This window comes from Dipodomys merriami, unplaced genomic scaffold, assembly GCF_024711535.1.
Source record: "Dipodomys merriami isolate MVZ:Mamm:240054 unplaced genomic scaffold, mDipMer1.0.p SCAF_24, whole genome shotgun sequence".
In the NCBI taxonomy this organism is placed as follows: domain Eukaryota; kingdom Metazoa; phylum Chordata; class Mammalia; order Rodentia; family Heteromyidae; genus Dipodomys; species Dipodomys merriami.
The window spans coordinates 19,312,918-19,332,395 of NW_027203826.1; the positions used below are offsets into that span (position 1 = coordinate 19,312,918).

Here is a 19,478-nt window from a genome sequence, read left to right on the forward strand (position 1 = left end):
ACTCCTTGTTTCCTTTACTCTTGGTGTTGGCTGTTTGATTTATATGAAAGCATAAGTAGACACTGTATTTTGTAACAATAATGATGTTTTCTTTCAAACTTCTCAGTTAACCACTTTTAGTCCCATATTGCTAATATTTGACAGTTATTTAAATAAGAGGCTGAGATCTGAGGATCACAGTTCTAAGCCAGCCTGAGCAGGAACATCCTTGATACTCTATTTTTTTTGGTTAGCCATGGGGCCTGAACTCTGGGCCTGGGCGCTGTCCCTCAGCTCTTCAGCTCAAGACTAGAGCTCTACCACTAGAGCTCTACCACAGCACCACTTCTAGTTTTCTGGTGGTTTATTAGACATTAAGTAGTTTCACAGCCTTTCCTACCCAGGCTGGCTTTGAACCACGATCCCCTTTATTGACCATCAGTTTGTTTTATCATCACTGAAAGCAATGGTATGTAAACACTCCTGCAAATATTCATTTGTGTAGAGATGTGCGTGCGTGCGTGTGTGTGTGTGTGTGTGTGTGCGTGCGTGCGTGCGTGCGTGTGTGTGTGTGTGTGTGTCTGTCCTGGTACTGGGGCTTAAACTCAGGGCCTGAGTGATGTCCCTTTAACTTTTTTTGCTGAAGGCTGACATTCTACCACGTGAGCCATAACATGTATTTCCTATATGTAGCATTTATTTATTTATTTTTTTTGGGAGGGGGGCGTGTCGGTCGTGGGGCTTGAACTCTGGGCCTGGGCGTTGTCTCTGAGCTCTTCATCTCAAGGCTAGTGTCCTACCACTTTTAGCCACCGCACTATTTCTGGTTTTCTGGTGGTTTATTGGACATAAGAGTTTCACCAACTTTCCTGCCCAAGCTGACTTTAAACCACAATCCTCAGATCTCAGCCTCTTGAGTAGCTAGGATTACAGGTGTGAGCCACCAGCGCCTGGCTCCTAGATACTCTTTCTTTTTTTTTTTTAAATTATATTTTATTTTATTTGTGAACATACTGTACAGAGGGGTTACAATTGCATGGGCAGGATAATGCGTACATTTCTTACCAAGCACTGCAGTCTCCTCCTTTGTTTACCCTTCACATCACTTCCCAGCCTCCCCCCTCCCCCCCCCAACTTTCTTTTTTTTTTTTTGGTCGGTCATGGGGCTTGAACTCTGGGCCTGGGTGCTGTCCCTCAGCTCTTCAGCTCAAGGCCAGCGCTCTACCACTTGAGCTACAGCGCCACTTCCCTCCTAGATACTCTTATCTTCACTTAATAACAGAAAAAGCCAGAAATGGAGCTGTCACTCAAGTGGTAAAGCACTAGCCTTGAGCAAAACGAGATCAGGCCCAGAGTTCAAACCCCAGGATGTACAAAACAAACAAACAACAAACAGAGCTTTTTTTTTCACCCTACCTTTAAAATGCCTCTTTATGTCTAATCTGAATGTTTACTGTCCCATAGTTCCAAATACTACAATCATTTCCAATTGGTCTCAGGCCTTCAGGCCTTCCCTCTCTTAATGTGTTTTTCACAGTGCGATTAAAACTATTTCCTGCCTACAAGATCAAGTTTGTATTTCTCAATCTTTGGTAATCATACTTTTATGTTTATCCAACTAACTTTTTCTCACTACTGCTCTAGTCACATGGTTTTCCTTTCTGCCCCTCATTTCCACCTCTATACTCTTTACTGGGCTTGTGGCCTAATTCCTTTAAAAATCTCCTCCTTTATTCCTACTGTTTAGGCTATCAATTGTTTAAAATTTCAAATGCACTTACCATATACTCTATATTTATTTTTAATTCTAGAAATACACAGTCACCATTGTTATATATTATATTACCTATAATAAGATGTTATAGGTATTTAATAATACTCAGTAATACTTATAATCTCTTTTTGTAAAGGAACTGGTATAATCTAATAATAAATTTAGTCCTGCTAATCATTCTTTGTGCAGAAACTATATTAATTTTAATTTCCAGAAGAGGGATAATAGAGAATTTAAGGGAATTGTCAAAGATTACATAGATGACAGGACTCTTAAAGTAGATAGCTTGAAGATTTTTAGTATAACATATTCAAAATAAATCATTCAACAAAATTTTTCCCCAGTTTACCTTTTAATGCCTAACTGGTAGGTAATGAGTTGAATGACATTTACTCTATGTACTCATTAAGGTGTAAATTGGATCATATGAAATTGCTGTTTATCACAATGTTTTTTGTAAGTGAATAATGGTGAAAAAAACAGCAAATTCATTTGGTTCAATCCAACAACTTCTTGGATTAAATGTTACTAAATGTCAAAGCCCTTACAGAATTGGAAACTATACATACTGAGAAGCAAGGCGAGGCCGGCGCAGGGATATGCTCTGGTTATACTTCCATGACCGATTCTTTTGGCGGTTTCGAACCCCATCTTCCTGGTCCATCATCTGCTCAAGAAGTGTCTGATCATCTGCATTCAGTGGAGCCACGGAGATGTCTCGCACAGCACGGAATTCACCACAGTTATTTAGATGTTCATTCTCCAGACGGAAGAAGTTCCACACAAAACGCCTTGTAGAGCAAACACATTCCTCATAAATATGAATATACTAATTACTATCACCTATAAACCTCCCAGAGTATTCATGGACACACAAGCAATTAGTCTAGAATAAATAAATAAAGATGGAGTAGGGATGAAGGTAGGAAAACAAACGTGGACTCAAAGAATGTGGTTTTATAAAGTTCCACTGTTTCACATTATCCAGTAAATATTTACTGAGTATCTACTGTAAGGGAAGGAGGCATGAGACAAAGCCTTTGTCTTTATTTTACTGGTAGAGAGAATAAGGAATAACTCATTTGATGGAAAGTGTTCTGAAGAAAGTAAAACTGGAAAGGGCAGAGAATATCCTATCATAAGATTGGTTAGGGAAAGTGTCTCTGAAGAGATGGCATCTAGCAAAATTCTGAATGATACAAAGAAATAAGTCAGGAGAAAAATGGAAAAGCAAGTATTAAGTAGAAAAAACAGATGATGAAAATGTCTTGGTGTACTGAAACAAAACCAAGAAAGTCCTTAGGGCTAGAGTAAAACAAGTGAGGTTAAAATGCAGAAGATGGAGAGATAGAGGAGGGTATTACTTCAGGTGTAATAGAAAACAATGGAAATGAAGAATTTTGATTTATATAAAAAAGATCATTCTATTGCCTGAACAGTAAATAGGTAAGAGGAGAAAAGAACAGCTAAAAATGAATTAGAAGGGTGGTGTGGTCTGGACAGATTATGGTGAGTGAGCCAAAGATGATTATAAAGAGGTGATCAGGCTAGGCGCCAGTGGCTCACACTTATAATCTTAGCTACTCAGGAAGCTGAGATCTGAGGATGATGGTTCAAAGCCAGCCCAGGCAGGAAAGTCCATGAGACTCTTATCTCGAATAAACCACCAGAAAACTGGAAGTGGTGCTGTAGCTCAAGTGGTAGAACGCTAACTTTGAGCTGAAGAGCTGAGGGACAGTGCCCAGGCCAAAGGAAGTATGTTAAAACCTTCCACTAAAAGTATGAGTTAATCTACTTTTTAGCATCGGTAACTTTTGCTTTATGTGGTTTCAAGGTATGTTATTGGATGCATATACAATTGTCAATAACTACTGAAACTCAAACCTTCCATAGTGGGTAAATTTCTGTAGTAAAGAAGCAGTTTTAGGATGCTGCTTATCTTGGGATTTGTGCTTTCTCTTAGATTTTATGTTGATATGTCAGGCTGTTGATACTTTTAGGAAGACTTTAAATACAAAAACAGGAATAAATTGTAAAAATTAATTCTTACAGGATTTTAATAACTATACCAAGCTGTTTTTTGTTTTTGTTTTTGTAGTCATTGAGATTGAATTCAGTACTTCACACCTGCTAGACAGATACTCTACCACTGAAACTATATTTCTAGCCCCTTTCTGTGTTGGTTATTTTCAAGGACTCACTTTATGCCGGCCTTGCCTGGCCTGAGCCTCCCTGTTGCTCCTTCCCAAATCACTGAGGCTAACAGGAGTATACCACCATGCCTAGCCAGTGGTTGAGATGAAGTCTCAAGAACTTTTATGTCAGGTCTAGCCTTGAATTGTAATCCTCTGATCTCTGCCTTCCAAGAAGCTAGGATTACCGACCTGGCCATTCCAAGCCTTTTTAACCTCTTAATTTCCTTTCATAACTCTCAATAGAGCCCCTTTCTTAAAACTTAGAAATCATCAATAATTATTTTTAACTTAACAAGCATTAATCTCCAAGTCATTTAAGTAAGATTTTCTAACTCACAGGCTGATCAGAAGTTTGAGAACAGCAGGAAAATTTAAGCTTATCACCTGTTATAATTTATTCTAATTAAAGTATTGAACATGTTTTATGTAAAAAGAATCTGATAAACTTTTCAATGCTTACCGGAAAACTTCAAGGGGGGCAAAGACAGTTGCAATGATGTCCCCAACATTAGACAACTTAGTTGTAGAGGTAATTGAGATTTGGATAGTCCAAGCAAAGCGCAGTATGACATCCTCTATGATGGCACAGTAGTAGTAAGCCTAATGAACAATAAATAAATTAAGTATGTTTTCTATCACCTTTCTCACAAATAAACATACAAATATGTAAGACCCACATCAATAGAATCATGAAGAAAAAAAAGTTACATTCTAATTTTAGAGAGGATATATATTTTAGGAAGATATCAAATAATTTCTTTTAATGGTACATCATTCAAAATGAAGTAATACTAAGTGTCTGTAATTATTTAACATATATATTTGTCTTATATTGTATATCAGACTCTCTTCTAGCGCCCAGAAATACAAGCTAAAAGAGAACCTTGATCACTTTGGATTACATTTTAGCAGGAACATGATATGCTAATGACTAATAACTAACATTAGTGAGTATTAACAGATTTATTGACTGTACTATTTGCACTCAGTTTTTCAAATTACAAAGCTTAGATTTCACAAACATGGTTGGAATTAAGAAATGCTCTATTTTTTGCAGAGGAAGAGGCACTCACGGGGACTAGTATTGAGGACTTAGTAATCTAGTCTTAAATACACAAACTGCCAATTGATCTTGATATTTATGGATATGCTCATTAAAAATTCTTGTTCTCTCTTTCCCCCTTCCTTCTTTTACTTCTTTTCTTTTTTCTTTTTTTCTTTTTGGTCGGTCGTGGGGCTTGAACTGGGGCTTTGGTGCTGTCCCTGCGCTCTTCAGCTCAAGGCGAACACTCTACTGCTTGAGCCACAGCGCCACTTCTGGTTTTATAGTGGTTTTATTGGAGATAAGAGTCTCACAGACTTTCCTGCTTGGGCTGGCTTTGAACCGTGATCCTCAGATCTTAGCCTCCTGGGTAGCTAGGATTACAGGTATGAGCCATCGCCCCCCAGCCCTTCCTTATCTTATTCCTCCTCCCACCCTTTCTCTTTCTTTCCCTTCCTTCCTTTCTTACATTTTTTTTTCCCCAGAGTTGAGGACCAAACTCATTGAGCTAAATTTCCCCACCCCCAATAATTTCTTTATTATGCATTTAAAGGCCGAGACAATTCTGGGAACTAGAACTGTTGTATACTACTATGTACTAAGATTTAGCATTTAACAATGCAGTATTAGCCATTTTTGGAGGGCTATTAACAGAAAAGCAACCATGTTCTTGTTATTTTTTCCCCCATTCCCTAGAAACATTTTCAAAATTTGTAGTTACTTATTATACTATCTACCTTCCATATTTAATTACTATGTACTGTTCTATCTTGATTAGTCAATTTTGTACAATAGCCTTACATAGATTTTGTGAAGATTAAGAGGATTTTAATATAGCCACAAAGACTCCTCTGCTCTCTTCTCCCATACTTCTAATATAGTGATAATATATTTTCAAGAAAAATCCACGTTAAGTGTACTCATTATTAGTCATAAGTTAAGAACTACAATTTCTTTAAAGTTATCCCTAGTTAACTTGCATGGAAACTGCCAAAAAATTTCAGGAGGAATACATATGACTTAAGATCAAGAGGGAGGGAAAATGTATGTTCTAATATGGAGTAACAAAATGGTTCCTTAACCTGAGATGTGATGTTCAATATTATTGAACTACCAATCTTTATGAACTGATGCCATGGTTCATATTGCTGTATAATTATTTCTGAATGAAGTAACTGGACTCCACAAACGATTTTATTCTTTTTTTTTTAAATTTAAGTAGTTGTCCAAAGCTATTGCCATTTAACAAAGCAGTTTATGAACACATTGTATTCTGATCAATGTCACCCTTTCAACATTCTCAACCATCCCTCTCCTACCTACATCTCTTACTCTTCAACATACACTTAATTCTTGGCTCCTCTTGTCCTTTTCTTACTTTTTAAGCTGGGTGAATTTTTCTCAATATTTGCCTTTTCAAAACTCAAAGTGATGCAATGATTCAGCAAAACATTTTTCTTATAAATTTGAAAACCATATGGTAGGAAAGTTAGATACTTTATTTCTGAGGTTCATGATCATATGCAGTAACCAAAAAACCGACCAAAACATCCTTTTACTAACTTCATTATATAGAAATCAATAAATCTGAAGTGTTTAAAAAGATAATGGATTAATATTTATACAAAGTTACAATTTACCTAAGCATATCGTAATTAGAAATATATTACAGCTTTCACTCCAGCAAGAATAATATAAGGGCTAAGTACAAAAGGCCATTTAACTTAATTCATGCCTACTCTTGATTTTTTTTTTCATGCATTTGCTCATTTGAAGTTTCACTATATTTCATTCTTTGTGTTTACTTTATTACTTTTCTTCAATCCTCAAATTTGGAATCAGCTTTCCCTACCCAACAAATAAGAATTACTGAATTACATACTGCCAAAATATAATTTTAAGCTGAGCACTAGTGGCTCATACCTATGATCCTAGTTATTCAGGAAGCTGAGATCTAAGGCTGCAGTTTGAAGCTAGTCTAGGCAGGAAAGTCTGTCAGATTTATCTTTAATTACCCAGCAAAAGAGCTGGAAATGGAGGTGTGGCTCAAGTGGTAGAATGCCAGCTTTGAATGAAAAAAGCTAAGGGACAATGCCCAGGCACTAAGTTCAAGCTGCAGTAAACAACAATCAATCAAAACATAATTTTAAGGTACTTAAGGACATTTTAATATAATGTATAAAATATTAACTAATGATCAATCCATACCTTCTTACCCATAATGCAATCTAAATCTGAGCATATAGTCTAATTTCCTTAACCTTTTAGAATCCACCATAATCTGGTTGCTTACAGATACAGTTAAGTAACACAGCAGATTAAATTTACATATTAGGATTCTTAGTTCATTGTTTATTTCCTTCAAAGTCTAGTCACAAATGTATCTTTTTATTAATGCATCTGAGAGTACACTTTTAACCTTTTTTTTTTTTTTTTTTTTGGGTCCAGTCATGGGGCCTGAACTCTGGGCCTTTGCGCTGTCCCTCAGCTCTTCAGCTCAAGGCTAGCGCTCTACTACTTGAACCACAGCGCCACTTCTGCCTTTTTTTTTTCTGCTTATGTGGTGCTGAGGAATGGAACCCAGGGCCTCATGCATACAAGGCAAGTGCTCTACCACTGAGCTACCTTCCCAGTCCACTTTTAATCTTTTGACTTAAATTCAGCCTCCATCCTTTTAGTCACATGTGGAAAAAAATCTAAAATAATTATTGCCTATAATTTATAATTATATAATTATAATTGGCACTTGATTGTAACAAATACTGGTTGAACTGAACAAAAGCAGAAACCTATGTACCCAAGCAGTCAGGTATTCCCTTTCTTGTAGGTGTTCAGCTGCTCCTTTAGTCAAATAGGTATGCACTTGTTCCATATTCATTGACTACTACTTAACTATGCCCAAATAGATTATACTACAATTTATTAATCGCAGCAATGGAAACTTGCATAGGTAAAAATAATTAGTATGAATGACAAATATGCTTAAAAAGTTAGAAAGGTTTCTTAAGAATATATTATTCTTCTAGTTTTTTTTGTTAATTAACTTATATTTGTTTTTTTTGGGGGGGGGAGGGTCTGGTCGTAGGGCCTGTACTCTGGGCCTGGGCACTGTACCTCAGCTCTTCAGCTCAAGGCTAGCGCTCTACCACTTGAGCCACAGTGCCACTTCCGGCTTTTTCTTTTTGCTTATGTGGTGCTGAGGAATGGTACCCAGGGCCTCAGGCATGCAAGGCAAGCGCTCTACCACTGAGCCACCTTCCCACCCCTAACTTATACTTGTTATAGAGAAAGATTTCATTGTTACTTTTCCACATTAACAATATAGTCCAGGGCTGGGAAGGTGGCTCAGTGGTAGAACACTTGCCTTGCATGCTCGAGGCCCTGGGTTTGATTCCTCAGCACCACATAAGAAAAAAGCCGGAAGTGGCACTGTGGCTCAAGTGGTAGAGTGCTAGCCTTGAGCTGAAGAGCTGAGGGACAGTGCCCAGGCCCAGAGTTCAGGCCCCATGACTGGACCCAAAAATAAAAACAAAAACAAAAAACAAAAAAACAAAACAAAACAAAAAAACCAATATAGTCCAATCAATCTCACCTGCTGTTCTATTTTTTTGTTGTATTGTACTAGAATTCCTTTATTTGTTTAGAAAACAGTTTATAGCCTCCTGGAGGAACACAATTTATTTTGTTTATACTTCGAACAGTACCTATACATAATATATTGATGATTTGATTGTTTGGGGAAATACTTTCTAATTTTACTAGGTTAATATAATCAGGAATTAGATCTGTTTTGCAATAGGATGTAATAAATGAGACATAATGCAAACATCTTATACATACTTTTTGAGGATATACAATCTCTTCCCGGAGGAAAGTGTTTTCTCCAGCATTCTTATCAAATAGACCCCAATCCATCTTTAGATCCCAGATGAGGGTGTAGCAGGAACTGATGACACAAAAGACGATCCACAAGTAAAAGAACACATTAGTGTCAGAGTGTCTTTGTTCTGAAGAAAAGGGAAAGGAAAAGAGAGAAAGTTACTAAACAAGTAAAACTCTTTATTAAATAAAACTAATTTTAAAAGTTTTAAGGTAACTATGACTTTTCTAAAACAAATCTCCTTATAAGAATCATTGTCTAGCAAAAGTTAAATAAATGATATCCTTGAGATCTAAAATCATCATCAAACTTTTATTGAGTACATCATATTTTTACAAATGTGCATTTAGAATTTTGGAGACCCCACATCAAATACATAGAAATCTGAATGATTTTAATGGATCTTTTTTGAATATTCTACAAAATGTCATTAAAATCTTTGCCATCAGGTGGCAGCTTAGGGTAAAAGATGGTAAAATTTTGGAAACATCACTAACAAAGAATGTGGTATATTTGCTGCAAGAAATTTTTGAGTTGTTTTTATAACAACATTCCCTTCACACAGTTTGATCTTCTCAGTATTAACTGTGAAGACAATCCAATAATTGTAGATAAAATGCCAGAATATGGCAGATTGATGAGGAATTTAGTCTTAAGGACATATATAACTCTTACACTGACATGCTGAATTGAAACTCCTTATACAACTAAAGATAATACAAAGAAACTTTAAAAACTGAATTAAAAGATTAAAAAGTAAATTTCTTGAGTCCAAAAATGATATTTTACATCTTTTAGAAAGTGTTTATTGATACAAAGGTCAAATTTTGTTTTATGCTGAGAACACATTGAATACAAATAAAAATAACTGCATATGTAGTTACAGATTTATAAATTACAGTCTATATATAAATTATATTGATAAATTTATACATAGTTTATAAATTAGTCTATATAAATTTATAAGCTATAAATTTATATACAGATTTATAAATTATAGTGAACAATAAATTATTTATGATACAGTAATAAATATATAACAATATTATAAACTATTTAAAATTATTATTAGTTACCAATGTGGCTATATATGTTTTTTTGGTTATAAGTGTTTCCTATGTTCTCTGAAATTCATTTCTGGTAAGTTCCCAACTCATTATAATAAGTGCACTCTACATGGAAGATATGGGTATTTTAAGATCACTGCTGAAATTACCTGAAAAAATGGTGTACACTTTGCTTAGTATCATCTTATATGGTCATATGAACATGGCTGTTGAGCTATTTTGCTCTCTGCTAGGATTATTCCAGATATATACTAATTATTACCAATGAGAGAAACCATGAGATCTATGTTTCCTTGGGTCTGGCTTACTTAATATGATTTTTTTCTAAGCCATTCTTTTCCTTACAAATGGGACAGTGTCATTCTTTCTGATGGAAGCATAGAATTCCATTTTCTTGATCCATTCATCTACTGAGGGGCATCAGGGTTGGTTCCAAATCTTAGCTATGGTGAATAATGATGCGATGAACATAGCTTTGCTAGTAGCTTTAGTGTGGCCTTGTTTATGGTCATTTGGGTAAATGCCCAGAAATGGGATTGCTGGGTCATAGGGGAGCTCTATGTGTAGTCTTTTGAGGAATCTCCATACTGCTTTCCAGAGTGATTGAACAAGTATATACTCCCACCAACAAGGTAGTAGCATTGCCTTTTGGTCACATCCCCTCCAGCATCTACTGTTATTGGATTTCTTGATAATGGCCATTCTAACTGGTGTGAGGTGGAATCTTAATGTTTTGAATTGCATTTCTTCATGTATCTACTGGACATGGACAGAGAGGTTTTTTGTTGTTGTTTTTACTGTACTATGTGATTTCTTGTTTCTTTTGTATCTTCCCCTGTTGTCACTGTATTTAATTTTGGTACCCTGGGTATTGTATATACATTTATCTGAATTAGGGAAAGGAATGGGAACAACAAAATGGTGAGACAAAGGACAAAGGGGAAACCAATGCAGCAGTAATGCTCACAAGACAATATTCTGGAAATGATCTATACAACTGGGGAGAGGTTTTTGCGGGGGGGGGGAACTGGGAGAAAAATGAGGGAGGGGGTAATAAGTTCGACAAGAAATGTACTCACTACCTCACTTATGTAACTGTAACCCCTCTGTACATCCCCTTGATAATCAAATTAAAAATAAAAAAATTAAATGGTATACAACATCTAACATAGAAAGTATATTTCGGTTAGTTTTTCAAATGTACTAACAGTGAGGGCTATCTCAGGCACTATTCATACTGTTCCTATTAATATAAACAAGTATTCATCACTTTGAGAATAACATGTTAAAGGACAATATGATTCAAACGTAATTGTCATGTACAATCTAATAGGATTTATTGATGATCAATTTGAACTCAAATGAAGTATAAATAAAGAGGTACAAGGACATCAAGGAACATGGGAATGTTTCCAGTAGTAGGAAATAAAAGGAAATAGCATTTGAGTTATTTATAGAAAATGAAATAAATACTATAGTAAAAGGCAGGAAAATGAGGTGAGGTCATCCAAAACAGAAGGAAAATAATGAAAAGAGGTGTGAAAGCATAAGGTATGGTTGAAAAGCTAAGTCATCTATACCTAGAAGAGGTGACATACAGAGTAAGGACACTGGGTTAATGAGGGTGGAAAGGACATTTTAAACCTGACTGTGGAATACCTTTTTTGGTCTTAGGATCAGATTTGTGTTGTAGAAAGTTGACTGGTTATTTAATCAGAATTACTTAGATGGCTACAAAAAGTGGATACTACTGGATGCCAGTGGCTCATCCCATAATCCTCGCTACCAAGGAGACTGAGATGTGAAGATCATTGTTCAAAAGTCAGCTCAGGCAGCAAAGTCTATGAGACTCTTATCTCCAAATAACTAGCAAAAAAGCCAGAGTGGAGCTATGGCTCAATGGTAAAGTGAGCAAAAAAGATCAGGGACAGTGCCTAGGTCCTAAGTTCAAATCTCAGGACTATGAGCACATGCATACACAATACACACACACACACACACACACACACACACACACACACACACACACACACACACACACACACACACACACACACACACACACACACACACACACACACACACACACACACACAGTGCCTAGGTCCTAAGTTCAAATCTCAGGACCATGAGCACATGCATACACAATACACACACACACACACACACACACACACACGTATATATATATAATGGATAATTCAGAACTCCAGTACCAATTAAATTATACAAATTTATAACTATAAATTGATATAAAATCAATATACATTTATATAAACCTATATAAATGTACAGGTTATATCTATAAATATTTTTCCAACTCTAAACTAAATGTTATTTTATTATCAAAAAATTTGCTAATCGGTATATGATTCAGCAAAAGCTACAGTTGTGCATCTACTCATGATCACACTTGAGAAATGGTTTATTAGGCATATGTCACTTAAAGCATATTCTCTTAGAAAATCAATGGGAGGGAAATGCCACTGGTACTTTTTTTAAATGGCCCACAAGTCCAACTTGGAGATAGAGATACTTTCAGGTTTAAATTATTTTCACAAAAATTATTCCTTATCAAAAGCTTACTAGAGCTGGGTGAAGGTGGATCATCTTGGTAATCCTAGCTACTCAGGAGGTTTAAATATGAGGACTGTGGTCCAAAGACAGTCAAAGCAGAAAAGTCTGTGAGATTTCTCTCCAATTAATGAGCAAAAAATGTAGAGGTGTGGCTAAAGTTGTATAGTGCCTAGCCGGAGTAAAAAAGCTAAGCAAGAGTGCTAGGCTCTAAATTCAAGTCCTATTACCAGCACATTAAAAAAAAAGGCATATTGGGTTGAATATTTGTATTACAACATCATGTATATGAATTATTAATTTCTAAAAATATATACTGAGTATAGGTGAATGTGTTCCAATATGTTTATTTCATTCCATACAGATGCAAATCTAGTAAGTAGTATCATTCAGTAATTAGCATCATGGTTACATTTTAATGCATTGAGTAAAGTTTACAAAAAATAAAGTAATTTTATCAATTCACTAACAATTCACTCTTTTCAGAGTTGGGAATGTAACTCAGTGGTATAGATCTTGTCCAACATGTCTAAGACCCTTGGGTTTGATTTCCAGCTTTCCTCTCTTCCTTTCCCTCTCTTCTCCCCCCCCCTTTCCTTCCCTCCACTTCTTTGTTCTCTCCCTCTCCCTACCAAACAAAATCCACTCTTCTCATTTCTGAAAAGAAGCGAACTGAACTGTTAATTATGTTAGTGACTTTCAGAACTAAATGCTTATATGTGTAATCTACTCTACATATGGCTTGGATTTTCTAATATATTTTGTTTATTAGTAAAAATAAGGTTACAAGAATAGAGTAATATATATTTAGTAGGAGTTAAAGTATTCTCGTGAAAGCTAATTTCTGAAAGCTAATTTTCTTTTCTCTTTTACTGAATAATTGAGTATAAATTACCATATAAAAGACTGTAAAAAGTCAAATAATAAGTTAATAATGCTAATTTTTAGTATTCCTATACTTTAAGTCTTGTCATTATAGTTTAATTCTTAAAATAATACAATAGGTCAAGTGTCTCCCTCTTTTTTAAGCCTATATTATTCTACAAAATTTCTGTGAAACACTCATGAAGACTTACTAAAGTTTAAGTAAATAATAAATATTCTTATAGAATACTTCAGAGATATTTTATCTTGTGGAACCCAATGATTAACATATATCTGGCATATGCACATATAGTTTGGTCTCATTTTAATTACTACCCTCATTTCCCAGTTCCCAAATGAAGAAAGCCTTCTTGCTGAAATTATCTGCTTCATTGGTATTCGAAGGATACACTGAAAAGATATTATCACTTTAGGCAAGCAATTATATCTTATTCTCTCTTGGCTAACCTCAGTAGTCTACTTTAGTCATGTTCAGAATCACAGAAAATCAAGTGATTATTATTCTACCCTAACCTTCTATGTATCATGCATCTGCCAGCCATATTAGAAATACATTCATATTGAATGTATTTATGGTAATGATATCCACCCGAATCGAAAACAAAGAAAAATATATTCCTTAAGAGTTTTATACAGATCAGTTTTTCCTTCAGGAATGATATCTTAAAAAGGAAAAAAGTTAAGAGAGAAAGTGAACAATTTTCAACTAAATTGTTTTCTTTTCATATAAAATAGCCGATCTGCTAATTATTTGCTGGTTTTTAATTTAAATAACAAAATAGAGTGAACACTGTTTTCAGGGTCCAAACCTATAGAAGCTAAATTACGATTGAGCTTACCATCTTAGCAAGCATACAGATGTCTAACTTGAGTTTTATTTTACAATGATGTAAAAACCATATGTATTCAAAAGAAATCTATACTTTAAATTTTGATCTGTTCTAAGATGAGTGATATGCCATATAATACTCTAGTGATAATAGGCTATAGAAGCAAGCATAAGTCAGTCATGAGCTAATGAGTTTAAACAACTCAGATTCTACAGTGTGCTATATTGCCAAGCTTTTCATATTTGGTAGGCTAAATTATTAAATGCATTTAAAAAAATTGACAGTCCTAGGGGGATTGACAATGACCTTGTGCTTGCACCTGAGTCATGTCTCCAGACCTTTTATGGGCTGGTTATTTATAAGGCAGGGTCTTGCTCTGATGGGTTGTGATTCTTCTACTTGTGCTTCTGTGTCATCAGGGATGACAAGTATGTGCCACAAGGACCAGACAGTGGTTGAGATGTGGGGGGTCTCATAAACTGAACTGGCCTCAAACTGTGATTTTTCCAATCTCAGTTTCCGAAGGAACTAGGATTATAGCCTTGGGCCACTCTGCCTAGCCTTCAATTTTTGCTTAGAATATTTTTAATGTATAAGGTTTATCAAGATGTAGCCCAAACGTAAGTCAAGGTGCATCACCCTGACCTTATTTTAGTTATCTGTATTTTAGCTAGCATGCAAAATGATGTGTATTACACTCTTAGGTGATTATCATCTTCCCTGAGGGCAGGTACTGCAGACATTATTATTTCCATTTTACAGATAAGGATTCTTAGAAGGTCAGAGAGAGAGAAAAATATCAGATTTGAAGTTACAGGATCTGACCGTGGATGTAGATTATGCCACGTTCCTAACTTATGCTTACAAAAAGTCCACACTCTTTGCAATTTTGGGCAAAAAATGGAACTCATTAGATTTAAAGATAAAAGAACCAGAAATTGAAATAAGTCAGTAATCCAGGAAGGTTTTTTTTTTGTTAGTTATGAGGCTTGAACTTAGGGCCTGAGTGCTGTCCCTGAGCATTTTTTTTTTGCTCAAGGCTAGTGCTCTATCACTTTGAACCACAGTGCCACTTCCAGTTTTCTAACTGGAGATGAGTTGAGTCTCACAGCCTTCCCTACCAGGCTGGCTTCTAACTGTGATCCTCAGATCTCAGCCTCCTGAGTTGCTGGGACTACAATATAGTTTTGAGTCACTGGTGCCTGGCTCAGGAAAGTTTTTGTACTAGCGCTGTTTCTCTGAGTACATCTCAACTTTAAAAAGAAAAAAATTTCATAAAATTCCATCAAATAAGCAAGACATGTAAACTTATAGACTCAACAAGTAGAGCAAACCCCAAACAGTATAAATTCAAAGAAATCACTGCCAAAATACATTATGATTAAACTTCTGAAAAGTTTAAAATACATAAACTTCGGAATTTCCTCTTTTAAAAGATATTTCCATGAAGCCAGGTGCTGATGGCTCACAGCTGTAATCCTAGCTACTCTGGAGGCTAAGATCTGAAGATTGTGGTTCAAAGCCCAGGCAGGAAAGTCTGTGAGACTCTTATCTCCATTTGAACGCTAGGAAACTCGAAGTGGCACTGTGGCTAAAGTGGTAGATTTCAGTTTTCCACTGTGTAATACCATGAAAAAAGTTATGGAAAAGTTAAACGATATTAATGATTTTAAGATACCTAATGATCAAATTGATGAGTCTGTCCCTTCATATCAACATTTCCTTTGATAAATACTATTTTAATTTGAATTAATTTTATTAGTGAAGTGAAACATTATCCATGTTTAGCACTTGTTTTTATTTATCTTCAAAATTACGTTTATGTCCATTGCCAATTAAAAAAATATTCTGAGTATGGTTCAAAGCCATCCCAGGAAAGAAAGCTATTGCTACATAATAAATCAATATAAAACTCAGTAATTTAAAATAATAGTAGCTTATTCTTGTTTGTTCACCTTCAGGCCAGTTGGGAAGTGACTGAACTACAAAGTCTGAGACACTTATCTCCAATAAATTACAAAAAAAAGCCAGCACAGGCAGAAAAGTAGATGAGACTCTTATTGTCAATTAGCTAGCAAAAGGCCCAAAGTAGAGGTGTAGTTCAAGTGGTAGAGCTTCAGCCTTGAGCAGAAAAAGCCAAGAAAGAGCCCCAAACCCTGAAAGGGCTAGAGGGATGGCTGAACAGCAAAGGTCCTGAATCCAAACCCCAATACTGCAGAAGAAAAGAAAAGAAACAGAGAGAGAGAGAGAGAGAGAGAGAGAGAGAGAGAGAGAGAGAGAGAGAGAGAGAGAGAGAGAGAGAGAGAGAGAGAGAGAGAGAGAGAGAGAGAGAGAGAGAGAGGAAGGAAGGAAGGAAGGAAGAAAGAAAAGTAGATTCTTTTTAACCTTTATAGACTTTTGTTAAGTGAGTGTTTTCAAAAGCAACATGACTTATACAGAAATGCTGATCACATCTTCTAGTTGTAAGAGCAATTAAGAAATCAAAGGTGATTAGAGAAAAGACAACTAAAATGGTATCGGAAAAAAAGCATACAGCTACTTTTTTCAAAGCCTTTTCTTCAAGTAACAAAGGAGATAAGAAGGAAATTTAACTATTTTTAAAGCTACTTAATGTTAGTTTTGAACTATTTTCAATAGTAAGGCAAAAATGGGAACATTTATTGAAATGAGTTTTAAAAAATTATACATATTATCTTTTAATGTTAACAGGACAAAAATTTCTCCAGAGAATTAAAAAACAATTACCATTCCATTATAATATAGAAAACTCCAAATCTGGAATTGCAGTCTATTATTCAGCATAGAAACAAGACAGTAACAAATTGGTCATGCCTGAGAGAGGAAACACACCAGGACTATGTGTTCTTCATTAGAACAATGATGTAACTATTACATTAGAGGCACTAAAGTACTGCTGAGGAAATTTCATTAGAAGGCACAGCACACCCCTACTGAATGTTAAAGAAGGGATCTAGAAGGGATCTGGGCACCAACCATTTGGACACAAATGAATTCTAAGTGCATAGAATCTGTTTTTGTCCAAGCATTTAAAAAAGTTTAATAGTGAATGCTACCAAAACAACCTAAAGGAAAATAAGGAGCATTTTAAAATTGAATTCCCCCCTCAATATAGTAACAAGAGTAGGAAAGCGCTAAATCCACCAAGAACAAATGGAAAACAGAAAATCTAGTGAGCTAACAACATAATGGACCTTTTCTATTATTGTACCTCCCACAGGCTTTTCCTGCCAAAGCCAAAAAAACCTCAAGGACAACAAAACACCATTTAAAACACTTTCCTGCCTCCTGTAATCCCAATGCTAACAAAATACTTATAGGAGTTGGTTTCAAATTTAGCCCTGTAATGAAATTCAAATTCTGAAAAAAAAAAAAAAAAAGGCTGGCTGCTAGCTAAAAATCTGTTTCTAAAAATCAACGATAGAAAATTAAATTGAATATAATTTCAATATAATTGAAATGTTTCAAATGAGCTTTTCTTCCAATATAACCAATGAGGGTTGGCTCCCAAAAGCATCATGCTTAGTCTAACATGGTCAGCTAACTCTTCCCTAGCCTTCTAAAAAATTTTTCTAGGTGTAGAGTTAACTCTTATGCTTCCATTTTAATATACAGTAGTATAATATAAGAAATCATACAGCATAATATAAGAAACAATCTGTGACACAATATTGAGAATGCCTTTTAAATGTAATGCTGTTTCTATGGTAACCCTTGCAGGTTAGTTCTTTGAAAAGACTCAGATCTCTGAGTCTGGACAAGGCTATCTTGCTATCTTTTACTCATTCTTCCTTAAAATAGTTATCCTTTACAACTTCATACACTGATTCAGTTAAACACATTGAATTTATTCTTTTGATTCAGTGATTATTTCTCAGGTCTGTTGCTTAATGTCTTTTCTACTGGAATATTGTCAAAAATAATTTAAAAATAATAGAAATAAAATTATTTTATCACTCAATGTCATGTTTTCTATTGATAGTCCCCTCTTCAGTTGTCTTCTTGTTTTACTCCTGTTCTAAGTTTCTTGGTAGAAAAATTTGTGATATATTTAATATGTCACAACAATAAAATGTTTAAAAAAATTTCAGGGACAAAATTAAAATATGTAACTACTGGTCCCTCTAAAATTTTTTCTGACCATAAGCACATGAATTGTGTTCAATAGGTAAACAACTGTATTTCCAGAAGAAAAAGCCCAAAACATTTTTTTTCTTTTGATCTTGAATTTTATTTTTTTTATTAATAAGTTTTTTTTAATTGTGAAAATACCGTACCCAGGGGTTATAATACATGAGTAAGGTAATAAGTATATTTCTTATCAAGCATTGTTACCTCCTCCTTTGTTTCCCCTTAGAATCCCAGCAGATCGCCAATATCGCCCCCTCCCCCCCATCCCCACCCCCACCCCGGGCCAAAGTTGTAAAGTTCGTTTTTCACCATAATGTCTTGTACATCTCATTGTTGCAATGGGTTCTTTTTCCTTTTCGCTGACAGTACTGGGGCTTGACCTCAAGGGCTTCACTCTCACTTAACTTTTTTGCTAAAGGTTGAAGCTTTAACACTTGATGGACACCTCCACTTCTGGCTTTTTGCTGGTTAGCTGGAGATAAGTCTCTTAGATTTGTCTGCCCTGGCTAAATTTGAACATTGATCCTAGATCTCAGTATCCTGAGTAGTAAGGAGTATAGGCATAAGACAAATATACCAGTCCAAAACATTTCCAACTGAACATCCCTAACAGATACTTGCAACTTTCAACCCAAGGTGATCACAATAACAGTTTCTCTTAAAAAGACTCATCAACAAGGAAACTATATTGTATTTCAATATACATTCCATCTAGTCGCACATTAGAATCATCAAGATGATTTCATTCATACTCCTTTACTTAATACTTATAACAAATCTGTGAAGTAAACAAACAGTATCTCCACTTCTTAAGATGTGGCTTTGTGTGAAACAAAAGCAACAACAAAAGAGTTCTAGGGTGAAAGAAATGGGATTTCTTTTACCACTCAGATTGTATGGGTAGGATATAACAATTACCAAGCATAAGGTTCTGAGATCCATTGTCCAGTGTTGTATGTACACATATACATATATACACATGCATGTGTGTACTGCAAGGTCTTGAACAAGGCACTTAATGAAATAACAAGAATCTTTTTAGACCTAATGTATTGTAATAGGAGTTAGTCTAGTCATCACCCTTTGGAAATCTTCTCTAAACT

The 19,478-nt window shown here is 35.3% G+C and overlaps 1 protein-coding gene across 2 annotated transcripts in view; it reads right to left on the reverse strand.

The window, feature by feature from the left end:
• The window catches only part of Xpr1 (xenotropic and polytropic retrovirus receptor 1), a 128,892-nt gene that overhangs the window by 8,592 nt on the left and 100,822 nt on the right, over nucleotides 1-19,478 (reverse strand). For both annotated transcript variants that reach the window (XM_070034329.1, XM_070034330.1), the window contains 3 exons: nucleotides 8,831-8,997; nucleotides 4,409-4,548; nucleotides 2,323-2,544 (listed from right to left, as the gene is read on the reverse strand). In XM_070034329.1, the coding sequence (XP_069890430.1) occupies nucleotides 2,323-2,544; nucleotides 4,409-4,548; nucleotides 8,831-8,997 (529 nt within the window). The remainder of the gene's footprint in view (nucleotides 1-2,322; nucleotides 2,545-4,408; nucleotides 4,549-8,830; nucleotides 8,998-19,478) is intronic.